At 46.2% G+C, this 25,238-nt stretch overlaps 1 protein-coding gene across 2 annotated transcripts in view; it reads right to left on the bottom strand.

Moving 5' to 3' along the window:
- Window positions 1-25,238, bottom strand: part of DENND4B (DENN domain containing 4B) — a 294,054-nt gene that overhangs the window by 161,275 nt on the left and 107,541 nt on the right. For both annotated transcript variants that reach the window (XM_078670188.1, XM_078670189.1), the window contains exons 4-7: window positions 12,905-12,974; window positions 8,608-8,777; window positions 6,767-7,008; window positions 6,464-6,530 (exon numbers count right to left, since the gene is read on the bottom strand). In XM_078670188.1, coding sequence (XP_078526314.1) covers window positions 6,464-6,530; window positions 6,767-7,008; window positions 8,608-8,777; window positions 12,905-12,974 — 549 coding nt within the window. The remainder of the gene's footprint in view (window positions 1-6,463; window positions 6,531-6,766; window positions 7,009-8,607; window positions 8,778-12,904; window positions 12,975-25,238) is intronic.

Genomic DNA, 25,238 nt, shown 5'->3' on the forward strand with positions numbered 1-25,238 from the left:
GCTGCTGAGTGGTGGTGAGCAATGCCAGGCAGCCCCAGGGCACGCACAACATCATGCGGGCCAATAAGCAGTAAGCCCCTGTGCGTGGCATATGGGGCGCGGCAGGCGGCACGCATAGCCAAAGAAGAAGACAAGAGAAGAACAACGAAAACTACGAACTTAACTGCCTTCCAAGTCCAAGACAAAGCAGCCAGGCGGCCAGGCCCGCCCACGCTGAGCTGCCCTGTCCGATTTCCGAATCCGAGTCCGAAGACCAAAGTAAGTCACTCAGAGTCTGTCACTCCGTCTCCGTCACCGACCGGCGGGGCAGGGCTGCTGCTGGCTGCCTGCCTCCAGGCCTGCTGCGTGCACTAATTAGTTGCTTTCCTGTCGCGCATTTGCCTGCTTCTTATTTATGTCCCAACTTGTCACTCGTGTTTGTCCCTCCTATAGAACATGCTTTCTCGCTTCTGTACTTCTTTGCTCCCGGGGCCGCACTCAGTGTTGCTCTCTGTTCTTGCCTGTGTGCCGCTTCCCTCCATATTGGGTTCGCCCTTGCACTCAACCAGCCCCCCAACCCCTGTTGCTTCCTCGCCTGCTCCATTTGCCCTCGGCTGCTGCTGAAGCAAGCAAGCAGGCAAGCCTATATTATAATAGTTACAGTGCGCAACGCACGCCAGGGACGGATGGTAACGGGCCCCGGCCTATAAACATTAATTATGGTGCCGTGGTGCGCACGCCCTACCGGCCTGGCCTGAGCCTTTTTAAAATTAATTAAATAGTTGGTAGTGGTACGCACTGGAGCCGGGCCGGGTCTTCATAATTAAAATGGTGCACGGGAGTGGCGGCGCGCAGAGTAGTGCTATTTTTATTTTGTATAGTGGTCATTTTCCTGCAGTTTTGCTCTTTTAGACTACTGTAAATAAAATGCGCTTTTATCAGCCAACGTAACGGTGTTCAATGCATTGGTCTTGTTAAGATGAATAGCTAAAATACTAGATTGTTATTCCATCATGTTTTTAAATGTTCAGCATCACATGCTTACTTTCGTGAGCTTTCTATGTACTTATGACATATGCATCATCGTTATAGTTGCTTCAGTCAAGGAAAAAATGCGTGTCTCTGCATCAGATGTTTGGTGATTAGCAGCTGTCCTAAGCAGGTGTTACAAAAGGAACCTTACATTATTAATCTAGTATGTTTGCACTCCGGAATTTTTCAAGCTAGCTCAGTTGGTTGATGCACCTGTTACAATGATGCAACTGCAACCTAATGGCCACTAGTTTGGAATCAAAGCAAGTTCGGCTCAGCATTTCATCCTTCTCATGCTGAGAAGATGAGCACCATGCCTCGAAATTGTTTGAACACCTTCTGGGGCCTAATCCATTTTTAAAATAAAACGTGTTCTAGCATCACTTCGTAATGGACATACACAGGTGATATTCACGTGGCTCCTTGCTCGTAGTGGGGAGTAGAATCAGGCCAAGCCCCTCTCCTGTGATAACAAAAACAACACTCGCAGGCAACAAAATACACATAAATGAGAGAGCTGGACCAAAAGCAGCAGAGTGCGGATCATCCTTCTCTTGCTCTGTCAGGGTAAGCTGCTGTCTGCTGAGCTACAAATGGGATCACATCTGAAAAGAACCCACCCGAGAGAGGAAGTGTAAACAAACACAGCGCGGTGTAATTTAGATTGATTATTGCAGTGGATTCTCGTGGATCGAAGCGCTCTCTTGTAGTGGGCTCAGGTGCACCAATTATCCCTAGACACCTGCGACTGACCTCTGTCTTTTGGGGTCATGAGACGATGAGAGAGAGGCAATGTGACCTGTCATCACTCAAAGATCTCTAAGCAGTTGCAAGACCTGGCATCCTTGACGTGTTTTCCTCTGTCTTTTTGCTCTACCACCTGTATTTTTGATGTTATGCTGGACTTCTTTTTTGCTGTTTTATGTACTCCGTACACTTTACCACTGCTAATCAGTGCTCAAGTGCAAATGCTACCTCTGTCATTTTTAATTCTGCTGGGTTCTCCATAATTTGCATATTTGATTTACTGGTAAGTCCCTAGTAAAGTGCACTGTGTGTGCCCAAGGCCTGTAAATCAAATGCATCTAGTGCGCCTGCAGCAGTGATTGTGCCAACCATATAAGCACCCCTGTAAACGTGTCTCCAGCCTACCATTGCAGTGCCTTTGAGTACAGTTTTAAACTGCCAAGTCGACCTGGCAAGTGCAGTCTCTTGCCAGGCCCTAAGCCTCCCTTTTACTACATGTTGGACACCCCTAAGGTAGGCCCAAGACACTCCCAGGGGCAGGGTGCAGTGTATGTTAAAGGTGGGACATGTGTAGGTATGTATTACATGTCATGATAGTGAAATACTGCTAATTTCGTTCTTCACTATTGTCAGGACTAGCTCGCCAATAGGATATTATTGGAGCTGCCTTGTATGTTTGCTGACTGGGAACACATTTTAAACCTAGATTGAGGACAGATTCCTCATCCCTTGTCAATACTTTCGTGGATAAATTGACTACTGTCGATGGTGGGATTTCTATTATTTGTAAAAGTTTCTGCGCGCGGGGCGCTGTAGAGTGCGGGGCGCTGTAGAGTGCGGGGCGCTGCGTTGCACTGTAGAGTGCGGGACGCTGCGGTGCGCTGTAGAGTGCGGGGCGCTGTAGAGTGCGGGGCACTGCGGGGCGCTGTAGAGTGCGGGGCGCTGTAGAGTGCAGGGCGCTGTAGAGTGCGCTGTAGAGTGCGGGGCGCTGTAGAGTGCGGGGCGCTGTAGAGTGCGGGGCGCTGTAGAGTGCGTGGCGCTGTAGAGTGCGGGGCGCTGCGGGGCGCTGTAGAGCGCGGGGCGCTGTAGAGTGCATGGCGCTGCGGGGCGCTGAGAGCGTGGTGCGCTGTAGAGTGTGTGCGCTGTAGAGCGCAGGGCGCTGTAGAGTGCGGGGCGCTGTAGAGTATGGGGCGCTGCGGTGCGCTGTAGAGTGCGGTGAGCTGCGGGGCGCTGTAGAGTGCGGGGCGCTGTAGAGTGCGGGGCGCTGTAGAGTGCGGGGCGCTGTAGAGTGCGGGGCGCTGTAGAGTGCAGGGCGCTGCGGGGCGCTGTAGAGTGCAGGGCGCTGCGGGGCGCTGTAGAGTGCAGGGCGCTGCGTGGCGCTGTGGAGTGCGTGGCGCTGTAGAATGCGGGGCGCTGTAGAGTGCGGGCGCTGTAGAGTGCGGGGCGCTGTAGAGTGCGGGGCGCAGTGCGTGGCGCTGTGGAGTGCGTGGCGCTGTAGAGTGCGTGGCGCTGTGGAGTGCGTGGCGCTGTAGAGTGCGGGGCGCTGTAGAGTGCGGGGCGCTGTAGAGTGCGGGCGCTGTAGAGTGCGGGGCGCTGTAGAGTGCGGGGCGCTGTAGAGTGCGGGGCGCTGTAGAGTGCGGGGCGCTGTAGAGTGCGGGGCGCTGTTGAGTGTGGGGCGCTGTAGAGTGTGGGGCGCTGTAGAGTGCGGGGCGCTGTAGAGTGCGGGGCGCTGTAGAGTGCGGTGCGCTGTAGAGTGCGCTGTAGAGTGCGGTGCGCTGTAGAGTGCGGTGCGCTGTAGAGTGCGGGGCGCTGTAGAGTGCGGGGCGCTGTAGAGTGCGGGCGCTGTGGGGCGCTGTAGAGTGCAGGGCGCTGCAGAGCGTGGGGCGCTGTAGAGTGCGGGGCGCTGTAGAGTGCTGTAGAGTGCATTGCGCTGTAGAGCGCGTTGCGCTGTAGAGCGCGTTGCGCTGTAGAGTGCGGGGCGCTGTAGAGTATGGGGCGCTGCGGTGCGCTGTAGAGTGCGCTGCGGTGCGCTGCGGGCGCTGTAGAGTGCAGTGCGCTGTAGAGCACGGTGTAGAGTGCGGAGCGCTGTAGAGTGTGGAGCGCTGTAGAGTGCGGGGTGCTGTAGAGTGCGGGGCGCTGTAGAGTGCGGGGCGCTGTAGAGTGCGGGGCGCTGTAGAGCGCTGTCGAGTGCGGGGCGCTGTAGAATGCGGGGCGCTGTCGAGTGCGAGGCGCTGTAGAGTGCGGGGCGCTGTAGAGTGCGGGGCGCTGTAGAGTGCGGGGCGCTGTAGAGTGCGGGGCGCTGTAGAGTGCGGGGCGCTGTAGAGTGCGGGCGCTGCGGGGCGCTGCAGGGCGCTGTAGAGTGCGGGGCGCTGTCGAGCCCGGGGCGCTGTAGAGTGCAGGGCGCTGCGGGGCGCTGTAGAGTGCGGGGCGCTGTAGAGTGCGGGGCGCTGTAGAGTGCGGGGCGCTGTAGAGTGCGGTGCGCTGTAGAGTGCGGTGCGCTGTAGAGTGCGGGGCGCTGTAGAGTGCGGGGCGCTGTAGAATGCGGGGCGCTGCAGGGCGCTGTAGAGTGCAGGGCGATGTAGAGTGCGGGGCGCTGTAGAGTGCTGTAGAGTGCGTTGCGCTGTAGAGTGTGTTGCGCTGTAGAGCGCGTTGCCCTGTAGAGTGAGGGGCGCTGTAGAGTATGGGGCGCTGTGGTGCGCTGTAGGCTGCGGTGCGGGCGCTGTAGAGTGCAGTGCGCTGTAGAGCGCGGTGTAGAGTGCGGAGCGCTGTAGAGTGCGGGGCGCTGTAGAGTGCGGGGCGCTGTAGAGTGCGGGGCGCTGTAGAGTGCGGGGCGCTGTAGAGCGCTGTCGAGTGCGGGGCGCTGTAGAATGCGGGGCGCTGTAGAATGCGGGGCGCTGTAGAGTGCGGGGCGCTGTAGAGTGCGGGGCGCTGTAGAGTGCGGGGCGCTGTAGAGTGTGGGGCGCTGTAGAGCACGGGGCGTTGTAGAGCGCGGGGCGCTGTCGAGCCCGGGGCGCTGTAGAGTGCAGGGCGCTGCGGGGCGCTGTAGTGCGTGGGGCGCTGTAGAGCGCGGGGCGCTGTAGAGTGCTCCACTCTGCACTCTGAAGCTCCACTCTGAAGCTCAGCTCCACTCCGAAGCTCCACTCCGAATCTGCACTCTGAATCTGCACTCTGAATCTGCACTCTGAAGCTCCACTCTGAAGCTCCACTCTGAAGCTCCACTCTGAAGCTCCACTCTGAAGCTCCACTCTGAAGCTCCACTCTGAAGCTCCACTCTGAAGCTCCACTCTGAAGCTCCACTCTCCACTCTGAATCTCCACTCTGAATCTCCACTCTCCACTCTGAATCTCCACTCTCCACTCTGAAGCTCCACTCTGAAGCTCCACTCTGAAGCTCCACTCTGAAGCTCCACTCCACTCTGAAGCTCCACTCCACTCTGAAGCTCCACTCCACTCTGAAGCTCCACTCCGAATCTGCACTCTGCACTCCGAAGCTCCACTCTGAAGCTCCACTCTGAAGCTCCACTCTGAAGCTCCACTCTGAAGCTCCACTCTGAAGCTCCACTCTGCACTCCGAAGCTCCACTCTGAAGCTCCACTCTGAAGCTCCACTCTGAAGCTCCACTCTGAAGCTCCACTCTGCACTCCGAAGCTCCACTCTGAAGCTCCACTCTGAAGCTCCACTCTGCACTCTGAAGCTCCACTCTGAAGCTCCACTCTGAAGCTCCACTCTGCACTCTGAAGCTCCACTCTGAAGCTCCACTCTGCACTCTGAAGCTCCACTCTGAAGCTCCACTCTGCACTCTGAAGCTCCACTCTGAAGCTCCACTCTGCACTCTGAAGCTCCACTCTGAAGCTCCACTCTGAAGCTCCACTCTGAAGCTCCACTCTGAAGCTCCACTCTGAAGCTCCACTCTGAAGCTCCACTCTGAAGCTCCACTCTGAAGCTCCACTCTGAAGCTCCACTCTGAAGCTCCACTCTGAAGCTCCACTCTGCACTCTGAAGCTCCACTCTGAAGCTCCACTCTGCACTCTGAAGCTCCACTCTGAAGCTCCACTCTGAAGCTCCACTCTGAAGCTCCACTCTGCACTCCGAAGCTCCACTCCGAAGCTCCACTCTGAAGCTCCACTCTGCACTCTGAAGCTCCACTCTGAAGCTCCACTCTGCACTCTGAAGCTCCACTCTGAAGCTCCACTCGGAAGCTCCACTCGGAAGCTCCACTCGGAAGCTCCACTCGGAAGGGGCAAAGATCGGAGCATCACGGAACTAAAACAAATATAAACAAGGGCTGTGAGTTACTCTGCGCATGCGCGGGGGCAAGCCTGTTCATTCCAAGCCAGCCTCAGCCAGCCTCGGGAAAAACGAAAGTAATAAAAAAGCGAAACTGACACTGCAGACAATGCTGCGCGCTCCCGAGGTGAAATCCGGCACTGAAAACGCTCGTAACACTTTGGTGTCCACTCTCCTAAAAACGGATCACATTAGTTGTCGAGCTGACAGCATTCATGCTTCGCATGAATGCTAACGTCAGCAAAAACTATGAATATGAGTAGGAGGCTTAGCTACAGATGTGAAATCTATTTACCAACCACAATGCCTCTCACAAGTAGCCTAACAAGACTCAGTACTTTCATTGTCTTGGCATTTTTTTATCTATTTACTCAAACTTCACTCATGAAGAAAGGGAAACAGCAAGTGAAGAAATTTACCTGTACTAAGATGCGAGGTCTCTGGGGAGATGGGAAGGGAACATTATGCATAAAGTGAGAGATGTGCCTGAAAGAACAAAGAAAGTGTACATATATCTTTTTACCCAAATTGTCATTCATATCACGAAGCAATGAAATGTTAGTCAGGGGCCACTCGTGGCATTGAGGTTATGCTACAGTATGCCTTGGTTAAAGGATGCTACTATGGGGTGCTCAGATTTCCAATATATTACTCTTAGTTTCATGTTATTGTGTGGACAAAGCACCTTGGGCCATACTACAAGGAGGTTATGACATACTCACTTCTCAATCGGTAGCACGTGGGGACCTGAGATCGAGTAGCGATAAATGAAAGTGAGGAACTTCTGGAAGACATCAAAGAAGGGCCAGTGGGACAGGACGCAGATGCTCTTCTTGGTTTGGACAGATTTGCTAGTGATGGGCCTTCGATCCACCACACTTAGCAGACCCAAGCGAAGGCTCTGTTTCTCGGTCAGCTCGTCCCGGGGGAAAGACTCGTGGAACTGTATCGCAGCCCCATACACCTATCAGAGGCATAAAGAAAATATCTGACTTGCAGGAAATCCTTGATGTAGCAGCTACATTGAACATAAACTGAAACACCACCCATAAAGGACAACTTAGACATAGTCCCCGTCACTGGCAAAACCGTAAGAGCACCGACAATCAAAAATAAAGCCTAAGACCGCATCAATATCACAATATACATACAAATCTATAAGACAATGAAAAAAACAGATTAACTCCTGAGACAATATCTATAGAGTGAAACCCTGAGAATACTCAAAGTCCTGGGTAATGCCCCCATATGTGCAAAATCCTGAGACAAAAGCCATTCTGGGCAAAATCCTTAAACAGCACACATGCCACACAAGTCAAAGAGCCATACTAGATAACACTAGAACAGTACACTTACTGGACAATATATAAAAGAGTAGAGCACCCATACTGGGGTGCATGCAGACTTAAAAGATAGCATGTCAAGCAAAATTCTGAGTCAGCTACCATACTGAGAAAATTCTAGAGACATTACTCGTACCTGGCAATACTAGGAGACGGCACCTATACTATAAAACAATGCAAATGGAGCACCCTTTTCAAGAAAAATCTTGAGGTACAACTTGTACTGGAATAAATGTTCAAACAATACTTACAGAAACATAAAACATGACAACATCCATATCCAGCTTAATTCTAAGACACTACAAATGTCAGGTAAAAACGAAACAACATACAGAGTAAAACCATGAGGCATATCTCCAACATGAAACCCTGAGAAAAAAAAGCTATGTCAGGCAAAGCCCAGAAAGAACTACTACCCCAGTTAGAAATCTAAGACACTGCCCCATACTAGGAACCTCTCAAACCCGCTAAGATGCCATTCGTACCTGGGCAGCCACTGCAATGGGATCATTGCCACACAAAAACGTCCTGGAGCACCTCCACTGGACAGCATCCATAATCAGAACTTAGGGCCTGATACAAACAGGGCCTCCGCACGCGTAGCAGACGCTCAGCAGTCATGTGGGGGGGGGGGGGTGAACCTCCGCAATCAGGGCAGAATCTCCACAATGAGAATTCCCATTGCGGAGATTCCACCCTGAATGCGGAGACTGTCCAACAACTTCGGGGCCTCCGCTATGACTGCGGAGGCCCTTTGTGAATCAGGCCCTTAGACTGTGTGAAAACCTGACAGCACCAATACCAACCAAAAATACGTGTGTCCAGATCAGGAAACAGGAGTGTGGAATACTAGCTATGGAATTTATAGAGAGGAGCTATTAACGCTGCACTCAAAGAGGTGGTGTCATGCAGCATTCAATACCACAAAGTACTTTATCAAGGAACATACAGTGGTAGCGAAACACCAACAGCCTGCCATAGTCGGGCACTTCAGAAGAGAGCATTTATGAAGTTAATTAGTTTGCCCTATGCCAAAGACAATACAGAACGTCCCTCAAACAATCTGCAGCATTTCACCCAAGTGAAGACAACTACTGATAAAGCAAAAAACGACCCTGGCTCACTCTGAAATTTTCCCTTCCAAATACAGAACTCCTGGCAACAATAAAATATGGCATAAACTGCAGTTTTGAATAAGCTGAACTTGTGGGGTGTCCTACCTTTTCCCCAGAGGCTCCGGTGAACACAAAGGTGGAGAAGACAGGCAACTGGTACTTGGTGTTCAAGGGCCAGCTCTCAATGGTGGCTCCCATTGGCAAGCAGAAGACAGAGACGGAGTCTGGCAGTGGAAAGGTGTCAATGTCTCGCTCGGGGTAGCGATAGATCAGCCCTGAAAATAGAAAACAAGGGAAACAATTAAATGAAGAAGGCAGGCGAAAGGCACAGGAAAAAAGGAGAAAAGGTATGCAAATCAACAAGGGATCATACGCCCAAACAGTAACAAAAAGCAAATACAGGTGAACCTTAAAGGAGAGATATCTGTAAAGAAAATACAAAAGAGAAAAAAAGCATCAACAAGGGACAGTCTGGTAAACTCTGCACAAACAGAACTCTCAAAGCCAGAAGACTGGAAAGGCCGGACAACCAGTTCCCAGTCTCTAAAGCAAGTAAGCACAGGCACTCTTACTTTGTAAGTATTCACTCCCTTTTCAGCACTAAGCCTTTCTACCATCTACTGAAAGTGACCAGTGGGCCCCCTGGAACCCAGAATCTGACATGAACGTTAGCCGAGAACCCATAATGTGATCTTCTGTCTGTGGGCATTGCCTCTTTATTGATCTTGCAATCTGATTGAAGCCTTGCTAAGGTCCTGCGCTTCTCTACCATTGTATTCTGGTAACTATAGTAAAAAACACCACCATTGGTTTCATGCTGCTGGCTCTTGTGCTGGTGATAAAAAGGGTTACTTAAAGCTTTTTTATTAGGAGATCAGATGCATGTGCGTGTCAGGAAGGTGTGTTTAGGCTCTTATTTATAGACATATGCTTCTGGTAACAGCCATACAACTACTTATCTTCTCTTAATTCCTGTCATTCTGGTGATATTTTTCTCAAACGTCTTTCATGTATGTATGTATGTATGTATCTATTTATTTTTATTTTATTTATTTATAATGTTTTATATAGCGTGGACATGACCCACGGGGGTATCAGAGCGCTTTACAGTACCTGATTATCACAAGTTATACGTACAATCGGGAATCGCATATATTACAATACAGATGAGGTAGACATTGCTGTTTGACTAAAAGCAGAGGCAAAGCGCAGACAAAGCCCATGGGGTTGTCAGGGCGCTTTACAGGACATAATTATCACAAGTTGTACATACAATCGGGAATCGCATATAATACAATATAGGTGAGGTAGACACTGCTGTTTGATTACAAGCAAAGGCAAGTAGGCTTCTAGGAGTTAAAGGTTTAAGATGACAATTTGTTCATCAGAAACATTTGCTTCCTATGTGGTATTTCTGTGGTGCAAACCTAGCCAAAAGGCAGCAGAGTGTAGTACAGGGTAAAAGACAAGCATAACGTTAATGAGTGTTAGGAGAGCTAGCTGGTTTAGTGAACTGGAGCAGCATTGGAGCATTTCTGATGGATACAACAATGTTATTGCAGATCTTAGTATATTCATGAGAAGGGCTGCTGCCTTATTGTTTCTTTTTGACCCTAATTAGTCTGCAGATTGATGGTGTCCTGGCTGTGGATGTGTCGAGAATCACCAGAGATTATGAGCATGTCCGCAAGTAAACTGTGGTGCTGATCATGATAGCTTTGTAAATGATGCAGCTGGTTTTGAAGATGGTGTGAGCGTGAAAGGGAAGCCAATGTAGTTCCATAGATCTTCAAGTTGTAGATGAGACATGCTGCAGTGCATTAAATGCACTTAAGCAGTGCCAGTGTGGAGCTTGGGAGACCACGGAGCAGGGCATTACCACTATTAAGATTCAAAAGTACAAAGTCAAACATCAATTCTGACGTCGCTTTCTGGAAGAAAATTTCTCACTTTCGTTTGAAGAGCAAGTTGATACTTACCTATCTTTGTGTTTTTTGTCAATGTGTTCCTTGAGGGAGAGGTTGATGTCAAGTATGAATCGTAGCGATTTGACATTAGGTGAAGGTTTGGGTTTGAATCAGTCACAGTTCATGTAATTAAGTCAGGTTTGTACTGCTTCTTGTTTGTTTTTTTAGCAAAAATAGGATTTCTGTCTTTGTTAGGTTAAGATTCAGATCCGCACTGAATTTCCAGGTCTGCATGATGTACAAGTAGCATTTGAGATTCTGGATATCTGGAGGAGAGGAGCCTTTCAAGAAGATTAGTGTATCACTGGTATATTGGGGAATCTTGATGCCGTTATCGGTCAGTACAGCAGCAAGAGGTTCCAAATCGAGACTGAAGATGACAGAGGATAGTTTGGAACCGTGGTTGACTCTGCAGGTGACGGGAATCTTCTGGACCTTAAGATGCCCTTGTGAACAGACATGTGTCAGTTGGAAAGGTGGGAGAAGAATCAATGGAAAACATTGCCTGTGAATCCCTTTATCAAAGCAGCTGAGAAGTGTATCAATATCCAGAGGCATGGGTCATCTTTCTCTGTGGTCAGTGCAGCACGATCTATGATGTGTAAGGTAACCGGCTCAGAGCTGCAGCATGAACTGAAGCGAGACTGATAGGCATGCAGGGGATGGTTAGCAATAATGCGATATTAGAGTTGAACACTGGCTGCTTTTTCAATATCTTACCAATGAATGGTAGGTGAGTGATAGCATGGTAGCTGGCAACGACATCAGGGTCTAGTATAGGTTTGTTTAGGAGTGGGAGGATCTGCCCTTTCTTGAGAGCTTCTGGGAAAATGCCTTGCGTGAGGGAGGAAAGGACAGTGGTGAGTAGGTGTGAGAGAGAGTTCCCAGAGAGCTTTGATGGAGGACAAGGGTAAAACTTCAACTTCTTAAGAAGTGGCTTTGATGGAGTTGAGAATGTCGGCTAGATTTGTGAGAGATAGGGCTCTGAAGGCAGACCATTGCAGGATTCGACAGGAAGGGTTGGGTGGTAAGAGAGGAAGCAGGAGGGCTAATGCCAATGTGCTGTCAGATCTTCTGCATTTTTTTTCCAGAAGAATAGGTTGATTGCATTTCACTTTTCTGTGGCGTGAGGAAGAGGCGAGTGTGGCATGGGGTGGATTCAGAACTTGTTTTCTTTGAAAAGTCTTCTGTTTCCATTGGTGGCATCATTGTTGGTACAGTACTTTCATTTGACTGATGTCTTGACATGTCAGTGTGTTACAAAGAGGGACTTCAGTTTCATGAGGTCATCAGGAGTTTTCGTTTTTCTTCTATCTCAGACTCCTGCTCAGGATGAGAAGAGAAGGGCTTGGGAAGGGAGAGTGAAGATTAGAAATATCAGTGTAATGGGACTAATGGAGCTCAATTGGACTGTTATCCTGGACATCAGACCTGCCCCCTCCACCGTAGGAGGCTTATTAAATTTAATTATGTGGAGAATAACATTTAATGCATGGCCAAATGCACTGAGTAAATGACAAGCTGTCAGGTGTGTAAGCACTGATCCAATTTTGCAACCATCTTCTTAGCCAAACTGAACTTCAAGCCTTTGTTATTAATATTTACACAGATGAAACCAGTACACCCTAATGCTAGGTAGCTAATTCAACACATACCAATAAATGCACAGGTTCAGGAGGGACCTCAAGACCTGGCTCTTCGACTGATCTGGAGCTGATAACAAACCCCCCCCCCCCCCCCCCCCTTAGGACTGTTCATTGAAGATTAAGTCTTTTTCGAAAAGGATTGATCATTGGTTTTGCAAGTAGTGTGACTTGAAGAAGGTAAGCCTTGAGAGATTCTCCTTTAAGGTGGGCATGGATCATACGCACTCGCACTTTACAGTCTCTAGAAGCTAGCTAAAGAACTCTAAGACATCTAAAAACATAAGAATGATCTTCATTTTATGCATAATTTTAGTTGATCTAAAACACTCTCTTAAAAAATGTTTAATTCGGTAAATGACAGCAATCAAGATTTAATAACTTTTTAACACTGTATTTTGCTATGTAGTATTTATAATGTTTGCGATGGGATGTCTATTTTACTTTTATGACATGCTGTCGAATAAAGCTTTGAAAAAAATTGATTGATTCTCCTTCAAGAACATGAGCACGACATATGCCTTCAAAAACAAAAAAAGTCCAGCCTTTCTGGAGCTCCAATGTTGACTGGAACCAAGTGCTTATATTCAGACAAATTCAAATGAATCAATCAGTTTCCATCAATTTAGGCAAAATTCCCACTAGGTGCTTTTAGATGATGGTCCACTGGAATTGTATTCTCCTAACTAGCATGCATGCTCTGTGTGAATGGAAATCATATTAAATGTTGTCAGTTTAATTGTATTACTATACAAAACAATCAACATAAAAAAAGAAGAGTAATGAACTCACCGGCTTCATACACCAGGGTGTGCGCCTTGGCCATGGCCTTCTTGTAGCACAGGTAGAGAGCATTTCCAAACTGTAAGAGAAAACGATGTGGAGACAAGTATTACAGGCTGTTTGGAGAAGGAAATGAGAAGTAAGCAAGGATTACAGTTGATTCATCATGCAGACCAACTGTTTCGAGAGCTGGCACTAAGCAGAACACTTCAGTGAGGCCTCACTGCAGATTTGTTGGCACAGGTTAAATGCTTTGAGCAGTCCCTAAAAACAGGGTTGCCAGCTCGCCTAATCTCCAGTTGGAATCAGTGACTTAACCGGTCTCAAATGCAGGTTGAAATATTCAGTTCATTGGTCCAGCCCTTCCATTATTGCAGGTTTAGGGGTTTGACAAGTCTAGAGCGCTGTTGGGATTTCAGCCAGTTACGGCCACTAGTCAAGGGTTCTGGGAGTCGCAGGTCGAGGGTTCAGTCAGTCGAAGGTGCATGACAGAGAACGAACAATTGACAGCGCTTACGTGGAGTTCAGCCTTTTTCTACTGAAAGTATCTGCTCAATCAGTCCTAACTACATATAAAAAGAATATAACAAATCCCTGTTCAACTGTGGGTTCTGTAAATCCCTATCGCAGAGGACATTATTTTAGTATTTTCTGGTACATGATCAGGGGTTTAGTCAGCCCATAGTACAAGTCTGGGTTTCAACTCAGCAAACAAAGTAAAAAAAAAGAAAGGCAGATAGAACCTTCTCTGGTAAAACAACACACAGGATGAGAGCTTGTTGTGTATGTCTAGGGTTGAGCCAACTGACTACACCTCAGAGATCCAGCTTGTTGCCTGTATCGAGCAGGATTCTGACAACTGTATGTATAAGTTGTGGCTTAAACCCATTGCCTATGCAATTACAGGGTCCAACCCACTCTCTGAACAGGTCAGGGAATCATTGAGTTGCATGCAAAGATCCTAGGCTGATATGCAATCCGCACAAAAACCTTGCCGCGATTATTCGGGAAATGATTCCGTTTGGGGGACTATCCAGAATTAACATCAACTGGAATAAATCTATGATACTTCCTCTTACTGATAACACCTCTACCTTCCACACAGATTATCCCTTGGCCTGGGCGACTGGCCCAGTGCACTACTTGGGCATCTGGGTGAGTCGTAACATCCAAGACCGATGGGTTGCGAACTAAGGGCGTACTATTGCCTGGCTCGAGAGCAGGATACCAGTCTGGTCTAAACTTCCTCTGTCTCTCACCGGGCGCATTGGTATCACCAAGGTGGTCATCCTACCAAAGTTTCTCTACCTATTTCAGAATATCCCATTGCCACTCACTTGTATATTCTTTCAACGACTATGATCTAAACTAATCTCTCTGGTCTGGGCTAGCAAACAACCCCAAATCTCCTGGGATGTTCTGGCGCTGCCCCTGGCACGAGATGGACTCAGTGCACCTGATTTGGAGCTATATGCTAAATGCACTCGAGCTCAATTTTTACATTTCTGGATAGACCCCACTCAATTCCAACCACACGTGGCGATTGAGCAGTACCATGCAGCCTCGCTACCTCAAAAAACATCCCTCTACGATCCATATAAAGCTCTGTGCTGTGAAATCAACACCATAGAATGGTATGGATTCTGAAGGTTTTTGGATCAGTTTACGCTCCGGGTGCACTGCCCGTATGTATGCACACAATACAGATTAACTATTATTCAGGTGCAAAATCGGCGAGTGGAGAAACCCTAAACCACTCAATTAGAGTAGAAAAAACTACCCCTTAATCAACAGATTTGGTTGCCGATGCACTCAATATGGTACACATTGTTCAGTAACAATATACAACAAAAAACGTAACAGATGACAGAAGTGTTTAAACAAAAACTCTCATGAAGGGTAAGTCTTAGAGTCTTTAATGCAGTATACAGCCAGCCGACACGTGTTTCATCGCACTCGCGATTCCTCAGGGCTGAAATGAACAGAAAGTTGACAATGGAGCATGTATCTCGTACGAGTATAATTACAAAAAGACCTGGTTCTTTGGTCTTTACATACTTGGTTTGTGCCTCTACTTCAGTGAGTGTACAACGATACATCTATATTTCCTGAGTGCCACCCCAACACATCCGTGTCACAAGTGTGAGAATTATCATTCTTATCACTAATCGTGCTGGTGAATAGTGAAAATTGTGTTGACACACCGATAGAACTCGGATAATTCTCAACAGAGACAGAGTCTCTGACTATAAAGTGGTCTATCTGTGTGCGGCCCACTCATACAACATGCTTAGTGAGGTTTGTGGCTGATGTGAAACTCTGACTCTCGGCGTAGAAACGTAACATACCTAGATGGCTGTGTCCAGGTCAAATAAGGTCTAATTAATCAACAAGGAGAAAAAACAAAACGAAAACAGGAAAAATCTCATCACTAATAGTCAAACTTCATGTTAAACGGCAAAAGAATTCACTGTAATGGGGCTGTGATATAAAAAAGATTAAAAGCTCACCGCTCAGCTGGTGATAATTCCGACCCAGCCGGGCCCTTGACCGTGAAGATACTCGGTATGAGTATGTGTATAGATAGGTACGAATCTGTAACCAGATTAAGCGACCTGAATCATTACGGGCAAGTTGGCATTTCATAGTATTATGAATACAGCCATTACATAGATCTAGTCTATCTATGTAGCATCAAGACATGCGACTCGAAATATATATATATAAAAACAGCGCATTTAGACCTCTCACATAGTCGACATAGTTATCATACGGATGATCCCTACTATTCTCCCTCTTAAATCAGTATGGCGTTTCTCGTATCCGCCTCCAGTATGGTTCTACATGGAGCAAAAAGAGTTCAATATAAACTTACATTGGTTGACCTTGAATTCTTATCATCAGTCTCGGAGGTCACAGTTTATTGTAATTTCAAAGTTGGTTGCCGCCCTCGTCGAACAAGGTGTTGTTCTGTAAAAATTGGGGGCCATATTGATCATTTGTCCCATTCAAATATTTATCTATATCAAGGTTTCTTTAGGTGCCACAGTAAGTGTGCTTACCTATTTGGCGGGGAATGACTCGTGTATGCCGTTTAAGGTTCTAACGTCAATGTACGCCCCAAGCTGAAAGTAAACAAAAATAGAATTGGAGTCCTGCTCCTCGTGTATAGACGATCGGTATCCAATAATAAGTCCGCAGTATATTTACAGTGCTGTCTGGGCTGCTTACCTGTATCAAGCAGAGGAGCGGCGTGTAGCGTGTCCGGACCCCCGAGGCGTGTTCCTGTTTGGACACGTGATCGGGTCCTAGGAGACGTTAAATACGTCTCCACGTAACGCCGTTGGAAGACTAGACCGATTGTTGTCTTTCGGAACGCCTCCATGTTGGATTCCCAGTAGATCCCCGGAGCTTACCGGTCATGATAATAGTCCATTATTGTGCGATTGGAAGAGTAAGAGTATGCTGGTCACAAGAACGAGTAGCAATATGCACCAGCAATAAGAGAGGGGAGGGTGGACATATAAAAGTAGCACAGCATATATGTGATATGCCGATTTTGTAATCGGTCAAGCGCGGATTGTGATAGTGAGGAAAATAGCGGTTGCAATTAAAATATCATTGGTCGACGCAAAATTGGCGGCGTAAGGAATGGGAGAAATAAAAGATCCCCCAGGTGAGCTAAACCGTGAGCACCGTGAATGGACATAAACAAACTACAGGTGCCTGTCCCAGTCACACGTGGATGTCTAAATTGCAATACAATTATACATCATCGTGTTAAAAATCTCTTTTGTATATACATGAATAGAACACAGGCTACCACGTGTGAAACAATACAAAACCACAAATTATTTACAAACAAAGTACAGGAGAGGTTTTTCTAGCATGATAGAATGGTAACAATATGTTCATAATATCACAATTCATACAATACTTAGTACACTTACTGTTTTTCATAAATTATCATGTGTCACAGTACCATATCAACGGTGGACATCATGGGGTTCAATTTCCCAGGAAATATTGCATCTCCTGATCATAATTAAGTCCCCGTTCTACAGATTTAAGACGCATGATCCAGGTTGCCTCTGTGCGTCTAAGTCTCAATTCGCGGTTGCCACCTCTGACATCTTGAGGGACTGTGTCTATGCCAAAGAATTTGGCCACTTTCTTGGTCCTGTCTTTTTGGCAGGAAGCTATATGCAAGGCTACCGGATATTTCGGATCACAGTTCACTATTGCCCTTATATGTTCCATCATTCTCTCTTTCAGTGGTCTGATGGTGCTTCCTACGTAAAACTTTCCACATTCACATTCTATGACATAAATTACAAATTTAGTAGTACAATTGATGTTACTCTTGATGACGAAGGAAACACCATCTGGACCCATGAATCTAGTTATGCCATGTTTAGCCCATTTGCACATGCTGCAAAATCCACATTTGTAAAATCCTAGGCTATGTTGTGTCATCCATGTTGTTCGTTTGGTATCTCTAGGTACCGTGGGACTCAATTTATTTCTAAGTGTATTACCTCTTCTGAATGAGATTTGAGGTCTATCTGTAATACAGTTAGTGAGGGCTCTTTCTGATCTTAATAAGCCCCAATGTTTGGTCAAGCTTTTCCGTAAAGCGTCGTGGAGTGAGTTGAAGTCAGTTACCATTCTGATTTGTTCCCTTCCAGAAGTGGTAGGTTTATGTGTACTGGTAAGAGTGTGTACTCTCTTGACTTTTTTAGCTCTTTTCTCAGCTTTCAAAATAGTCTTTTTGGTATAGCCCCTGTTATAAAATCTTTCCTTCATGCTAGTCAAACACCTCCCGAACTCACAGTCCTCACTACAGTTCCTTTTTGCCCTTAGAAACTCGCCATAGGGTATGGCGTTGATTTGATGTGAGGGATGAGAGCTCGAGGCATGCAAGACTGCATTGCATGCAGTGGATTTCCTGAAGAGTCTACTATGTAGACAGTTGGATGATACATAGAACTCTATATCCAAAAATTCAATATTAGTCCTGCTCCAATCCATAGTGAATTGGATTTTCCAAGTGTTATCATTCAAATGTCTGAAGAAGTCATTCAGTAACTCCTCAGAGCCAGACCAGATTAGGATGCAATCGTCAATATATCGACCCCAAAATATTATGGAGTCGATATATTGAGCACCCTTTTTGCTCCAAATAAGATCGGATTCAAGTGCGCCCATGAATAGGTTGGCAAACGAGGGTGATATTTTTGAGCCCATGGCCACTCCCTTCTTCTGACAGTACCAGTTTCTGTCAAACATAAAAAAGTTGTTTTTGAGTATTAGTTCAATCATTGTAGATAACATTACCGTGTGTTGCCACAGTGTGGCCGGTCGGTTGTGAAGAAATTTGTTCACTGCCTGTATGCCTAGATCCAAATCTATACTGGTATACAGTGAGACTACATCTAAAGTGACAAGTAGAGATCCCTCTTGCCACTGGATGTCTGCTAAGGTGCTCAAAATATGTTTACTGTCCTGTATGTAGGAAGGAAGGTTTCTGACAAGGGGACCTAAAAAAAGATCCACATATTCCGCTATCCTTTCGGTAGGACCCCCAATGCCAGAAACAATTGGTCTCCCTGGTGGAAAAGGGAGTTTTTTGTGAACTTTGGGAAGAGTATATAGCCATGGATAGGTTGGTCTAAATACTTTGAGATACAGAAACTCTTCCTCGTTTAGTAACCCAGACTGCTTCCATTTTAGGAGTTGTGAATTAATCTCTATTGTTAAGGGACCCATGGGGTTATACGTAAGGCGTTCGTAGCAGGATTCGTCTTGTAGTTGTTGTGAGATTTCATGTTGATAATCTACACAATCCATTATCACTACGTTGCCCCCTTTGTCCGCTTCCCTGATTGTTATGGTATTGTCATTCATCAGTGTAGTGAGTGCATGTCTCTCCCCATAGGTAAGGTTATCTTTGTATTTGAACATCCTGTCCTTTCGATGACAATTCAGGTTATCCAGATCCTCTACCACACGTTTATTAAAGTTATCTATGGCATTGCCACCAGGTAGTGTGGGAATCCACTTGGATTTAGATTTCAACCCACTGACAATGCTATAATCGGATTCTATATCCAATTCCTCTAATAACCGATCCATATCTAGAGGAGAATCCTCCATATCAGTCAATGACAACAGAAGGTGAGTTGTATGCACATCTTTTATTGACAGGGAATCAGAAGTACTTGGTACAGGTGTAATTCTCATTTCTCTCTCCCTTTTCTCTGATCCAAAGAAATGCTTTTTTAATTTTAGGTTCCGAATAAACTTAAAGAGATCAATCTTAAGCTTACAAATATCTCCAGTGGCATATGGGTTGAAGCTTAATCCCTTACTCAGGAGAGAGATCATATCTGGAGTGAGATGTAGTTTCGAGAGATACTCAAAAACAACTTTTTTATGTTTGACAGAAACTGGTACTGTCAGAAGAAGGGAGTGGCCATGGGCTCAAAAATATCACCCTCGTTTGCCAACCTATTCATGGGCGCACTTGAATCCGATCTTATTTGGAGCAAAAAGGGTGCTCAATATATCGACTCCATAATATTTTGGGGTCGATATATTGACGATTGCATCCTAATCTGGTCTGGCTCTGAGGAGTTACTGAATGACTTTTTCAGACATTTGAATGATAACACTTGGAAAATCCAATTCACTATGGATTGGAGCAGGACTAATATTGATTTTTTGGATATAGAGTTCTATGTATCATCCAACTGTCTACATAGTAGACTCTTCAGGAAATCCACTGCATGCAATGCAGTCTTGCATGCCTCGAGCTCTCATCCCTCACATCAAATCAACGCCATACTCTATGGCGAGTTTCTAAGGGCAAAAAGGAACTGTAGTGAGGACTGTGAGTTCGGGAGGTGTTTGACTAGCATGAAGGAAAGATTTTATAACAGGGGCTATACCAAAAAGACTATTTTGAAAGCTGAGAAAAGAGCTAAAAAAGTCAAGAGAGTACACACTCTTACCAGTACACATAAACCTACCACTTCTGGAAGGGAACAAATCAGAATGGTAACTGACTTCAACTCACTCCACGACGCTTTACGGAAAAGTTTGACCAAACATTGGGGCTTATTAAGATCAGAAAGAGCCCTCACTAACTGTATTACAGATAGACCTCAAATCTCATTCAGAAGAGGTAATACACTTAGAAATAAATTGAGTCCCACGGTACCTAGAGATACCAAACGAACAACATGGATGACACAACATAGCCTAGGATTTTACAAATGTGGATTTTGCAGCATGTGCAAATGGGCTAAACATGGCATAACTAGATTCATGGGTCCAGATGGTGTTTCCTTCGTCATCAAGAGTAACATCAATTGTACTACTAAATTTGTAATTTATGTCATAGAATGTGAATGTGGAAAGTTTTACGTAGGAAGCACCATCAGACCACTGAAAGAGAGAATGATGGAACATATAAGGGCAATAGTGAACTGTGATCCGAAATATCCGGTAGCCTTGCATATAGCTTCCTGCCAAAAAGACAGGACCAAGAAAGTGGCCAAATTCTTTGGCATAGACACAGTCCCTCAAGATGTCAGAGGTGGCAACCGCGAATTGAGACTTAGACGCACAGAGGCAACCTGGATCATGCGTCTTAAATCTGTAGAACGGGGACTTAATTATGATCAGGAGATGCAATATTTCCTGGGAAATTGAACCCCATGATGTCCACCGTTGATATGGTACTGTGACACATGATAATTTATGAAAAACAGTAAGTGTACTAAGTATTGTATGAATTGTGATATTATGAACATATTGTTACCATTCTATCATGCTAGAAAAACCTCTCCTGTACTTGGTTTGTAAATAATTTGTGGTTTTGTATTGTTTCACACGTGGTAGCCTGTGTTCTATTCATGTATATACAAAAGAGATTTTTAACACGATGATGTATAATTGTATTGCAATTTAGACATCCACGTGTGACTGGGACAGGCACCTGTAGTTTGTTTATGTCCATTCACGGTGCTCACGGTTTAGCTCACCTGGGGGATCTTTTATTTCTCCCATTCCTTACGCCGCCAATTTTGCGTCGACCAATGATATTTTAATTGCAACCGCTATTTTCCTCACTATCACAATCCGCGCTTGACCGATTACAAAATTGGCATATCACATATATGCTGTGCTACTTTTATATGTCCACCCTCCCCTCTCTTATTGCTGGTGCATATTGCTACTCGTTCTTGTGACCAGCATACTCTTACTCTTCCAATCGCACAATAATGGACTATTATTATGACCGGTAAGCTCCGGGGATCTACTGGGAATCCAACATGGAGGCGTTCCGAAAGACAACAATCGGTCTAGTCTTCCAACGACGTTACGTGGAGACGTATTTAACGTCTCCTAGGACCCGATCATGTGTCCAAACAGGAACACGCCTCGGGGGTCCGGACACGCTACACGCCGCTCCTCTTCTTGATACAGGTAAGCAGCCCAGACAGCACTGTAAATATACTGCGGACTTATTATTGGATACCGATCGTCTATACACGAGGAGCATGACTCCAATTCTATTTTTAGGTCTCGCCTGTCGATGCGCATGCGCATCGAGCTTGCGAGACTATGGGGGCTTATCCACTCTTTATCCAACTTGCAAGGAATCGTGGCGATTCCTTGCAGTGCACGAGAAATTGAAGCTCAATGCGCATGCGCAATGAGCTTCAAAGCGCGTGCACAAGCCCCCAGCCGCCTGCATTGCCTGCTCTCTCTGTCACAGCCTCCCCCAGCTCCGCCTCCTCACTTTTTGATTGCACGGCCGTTAGGCCGTGCCTCCCCTACTCTACTCCCCCCTCCTTCTCCACTCCCCCTCACGAGTGTCACGACGCACCTCCGGATCCGCCCCCTCCCCATTTTCTCTGCCTGCCATGTCGCGTCGCATTTCTCCTCCCCCCTCCCCCCAGCCGCCTGCCTTGCCTACTCTCCCGCCCCCTCACTTCTTGATTGCACGGCCGCTAGGCCGTGCCTCCCCTACTCTCCTCCTCCTACTCTCCTCCCCCCTCCCCTTATCTGGCCTTCCCTCCGTCTGTTCCCTCTCCCCGCTCCGCCCCCTCCCCTGCCCGCAGTCTGTTCGAGACAAGACGAGAATTGAATTCCCTCTCAATAGGTAGGATATTTTACATTATACACCACTACCTGTAAACAAATGTGACAGAAAGGTAAAATAAAGTCACGTTCCAATTAGGAAAAACATTAGCTGGAGCTGGAGCTCGAGTCAAGGATACCCGTGTTGTACGGCATTCTTTTAGTCTGTATCATTCTTTAATCTGCTCTGCCTGTAAACGGTATATTGACAAACTAATGTAACCAAAAAGCTCGTGCTCAGTTAGTTCGTTGTGTATCAACACGTATAATGGGTGTCGGGAGAACACACCTAATGGGTCTGTCTTGAGAGTCGTCCCAAAAGCGATTCAGTTGTCGTCAGCTTCAAATGTTTTCCTCTGGATTCAATCGGTGTTTTAGATTTTTGGATCTGTATAAGTTTCATTATGTTTTTAACAGTTACATTTTACTTCACCGGAGTCTCGAGTTTATATTAAATTAAACCTCGGGGCCCTGTCCACTTATATTCCGTCCATACAGGGCTAGGTGAGCAGTGTCTTAAGCTGTGCGCAGGTGCAAAAGAGTAAAAGAAATAAAGTATATTTGCGCGCTTGTCTGAAAGAGTAGTTCATCACAGTGTAGCCTCCTCCCTCGAATCACGCTGTGCGCATGCGATCAGTATTTCATGTTGCGCATGCCTATGGGATACACGCATGGTACCTTGATGAAGCTTTTTTTCAGGGAATTGTGTTCATAGTTGGGGTTTCTGGGTGATTTTTGCCTTATTCGCTTTGTTTATTTGCAGGCAAGTCGCTGAAACATAATTTCCACAGCAAAGCGCCAATCTCTAGAGATGTCAGAGAAGGTAAGTGTTGGCCTGCGGAGTAAATGGTGGTTTATACGATTGCTTTCAATTTATAGGGCGCTTATGAGGGTGAAAGCAGAGGTTTGAGCATCGAAGTTGTAATGGTAAAGAGAGGTTGTAGAGGCCATGGAATAGAGCACCCACCCAAATTCCAGACCAAGAAAGCATGAGAAGTTGTGTACTTGTTTCTTCTCAGGCGGTGCAAACATGTCTAATGTTGGGATTCTGAACTTCTAACAAAATTCCTCGCAAAGCTTCTTGCTGTGAGCTGAGGTCCTGAGAAGCCAGAAACACCCTTCTTAGGCAGTCTAATTAAACACTGTCCTTTGCTCTTATGTGAACAGTTTTAGGGCTAGAGGGTGGTTCTCTGCCCTGCGACCAATCTTCTTTGCTGTTAGGTTCAGGGTAGCAGATTTCGTACCGCACTGCCTGTTTGCATATGTCTTGGCTACCATGTTGTCTGCCCCTGCTTCCAGTATGCACACCCCGAGCACGTCCTCGAAACACATTTCCATTCTGTCCATTCCTATGCATCATTCATTTATCACGCAGACACCTCTCAGATCCGTTTCAAAGCCAAACTGCAACTTTCTTGCACTCTCACTCATCCTCACTCACCCTCAACCCCTCACCCTCACTCACCCTCAACCCCTCACCCTAACTCACCCTCAACCCCTCACCCTAACTCACCCTCAACCCCTCACTCACCCTCAACCCCTCACTCACCCTCACTCACCCTCAACCCCTCACCCTCAACATCAACCCCTCACTCACCCTCACTCACCCTCACCCACCCTCACTCTCACTCACCCTCAACCCCTCACCCTCAACCCCTCACTCACCCTCACTCACCCTCACCCACCCTCACCCTCACTCACCCTCAACCCCTCACCCTCACACAGTGCAATAGGTCTCGGAGCATTTGAGTTAGAGCTTTTAGAAATGTTTATGGCTTTTTTTTTTTGTAATTCTTTAGCATTGGCTACAGGAAACAAAAATGCTAAAGATTTACAAAAAAAAGCCATAAACAATTCTAAAAGCACTAACTCTAATGCTGCGAGACCTATTGCATTTCCAATGCTTGTTGTTTACTTTCAGCTTGGGGCGTACATTGACGTTAGAACCTTAAACGGCATACACGAGTCATTCCCCGCCAAATAGGTAAGCACACTTACTGTGGCACCTAAAGAAACCTTGATATAGATAAATATTTGAATGGGACAAATGATCAATATGGCCCCCAATTTTTACAGAACACCTTGTTCGACGAGGGCGGCAACCAACTTTGAAATTACAATAAACTGTGACCTCCGAGACTGATGATAAGAATTCAAGGTCAACCAATGTAAGTTTATAGTGAACTCTTTTTGCTCCATGTAGAACCATACTGGAGGCGGATACGAGAAACGCCATACTGATTTAAGAGGGAGAATAGTAGGGATCATCCGTATGATAACTATGTCAACTACGTGAGAGGTCTAAATGCGCTGTTTTTATATATATATTTCGAGTCGCATGTCTTGATGCTACATAGATAGACTAGATCTATGTAATGGCTGTATTCATAATACTATGAAATGCCAACTTGCCCGTAATGATTCAGGGCGCTTAATCTGGTTACAGATTCGTACCTATCTATACACATACTCATACCGAGTATCTTCACGGTCAAGGGCCCGGCTGGGTCGGAATTATCACCAGCTGAGCGGTGAGCTTTTAATCTTTTTTATATCACAGCCCCATTACAGTGAATTCTTTTGCCGTTTAACATGAAGTTTGACTATTAGTGATGAGATTTTTCCTGTTTTCGTTTTGTTTTTTCTCCTTGTTGATTAATTAGACCTTATTTGACCTGGACACAGCCATCTAGGTATGTTACGTTTCTACGCCGAGAGTCAGAGTTTCACATCAGCCACAAACCTCACTATGCATGTTGTATGAGTGGGCCGCACACAGATAGACCACTTTATAGTCAGAGACTGTCTCTGTTGAGAATTATCCGAGTTCTATCGGTGTGTCAACACAATTTTCACTATTCACCAGCACGATTAGTGATAAGAATGATAATTCTCACACTTGTGACACGGATGTGTTGGGGTGGCACTCAGGAAATATAGATGTATCGTTGTACACTCACTGAAGTAGAGGCACAAACCAAGTATGTAAAGACCAAAGAACCAGGTCTTTTTGTAATTATACTCGTACGAGATACATGCTCCATTGTCAACTTTCTGTTCATTTCAGCCCTGAGGAATCGCGAGTGCGATGAAACACGTGTCGGCTGGCTGTATACTGCATTAAAGACTCCAAGACTTACCCTTCATGAGAGTTTTTGTTTAAACACTTCTGTCATCTGTTACGTTTTTTGTT

The sequence above is a fragment of the Lissotriton helveticus genome, chromosome 12 (genome assembly GCF_964261635.1).
Source record: "Lissotriton helveticus chromosome 12, aLisHel1.1, whole genome shotgun sequence".
Lineage (NCBI taxonomy): Eukaryota > Metazoa > Chordata > Amphibia > Caudata > Salamandridae > Lissotriton > Lissotriton helveticus.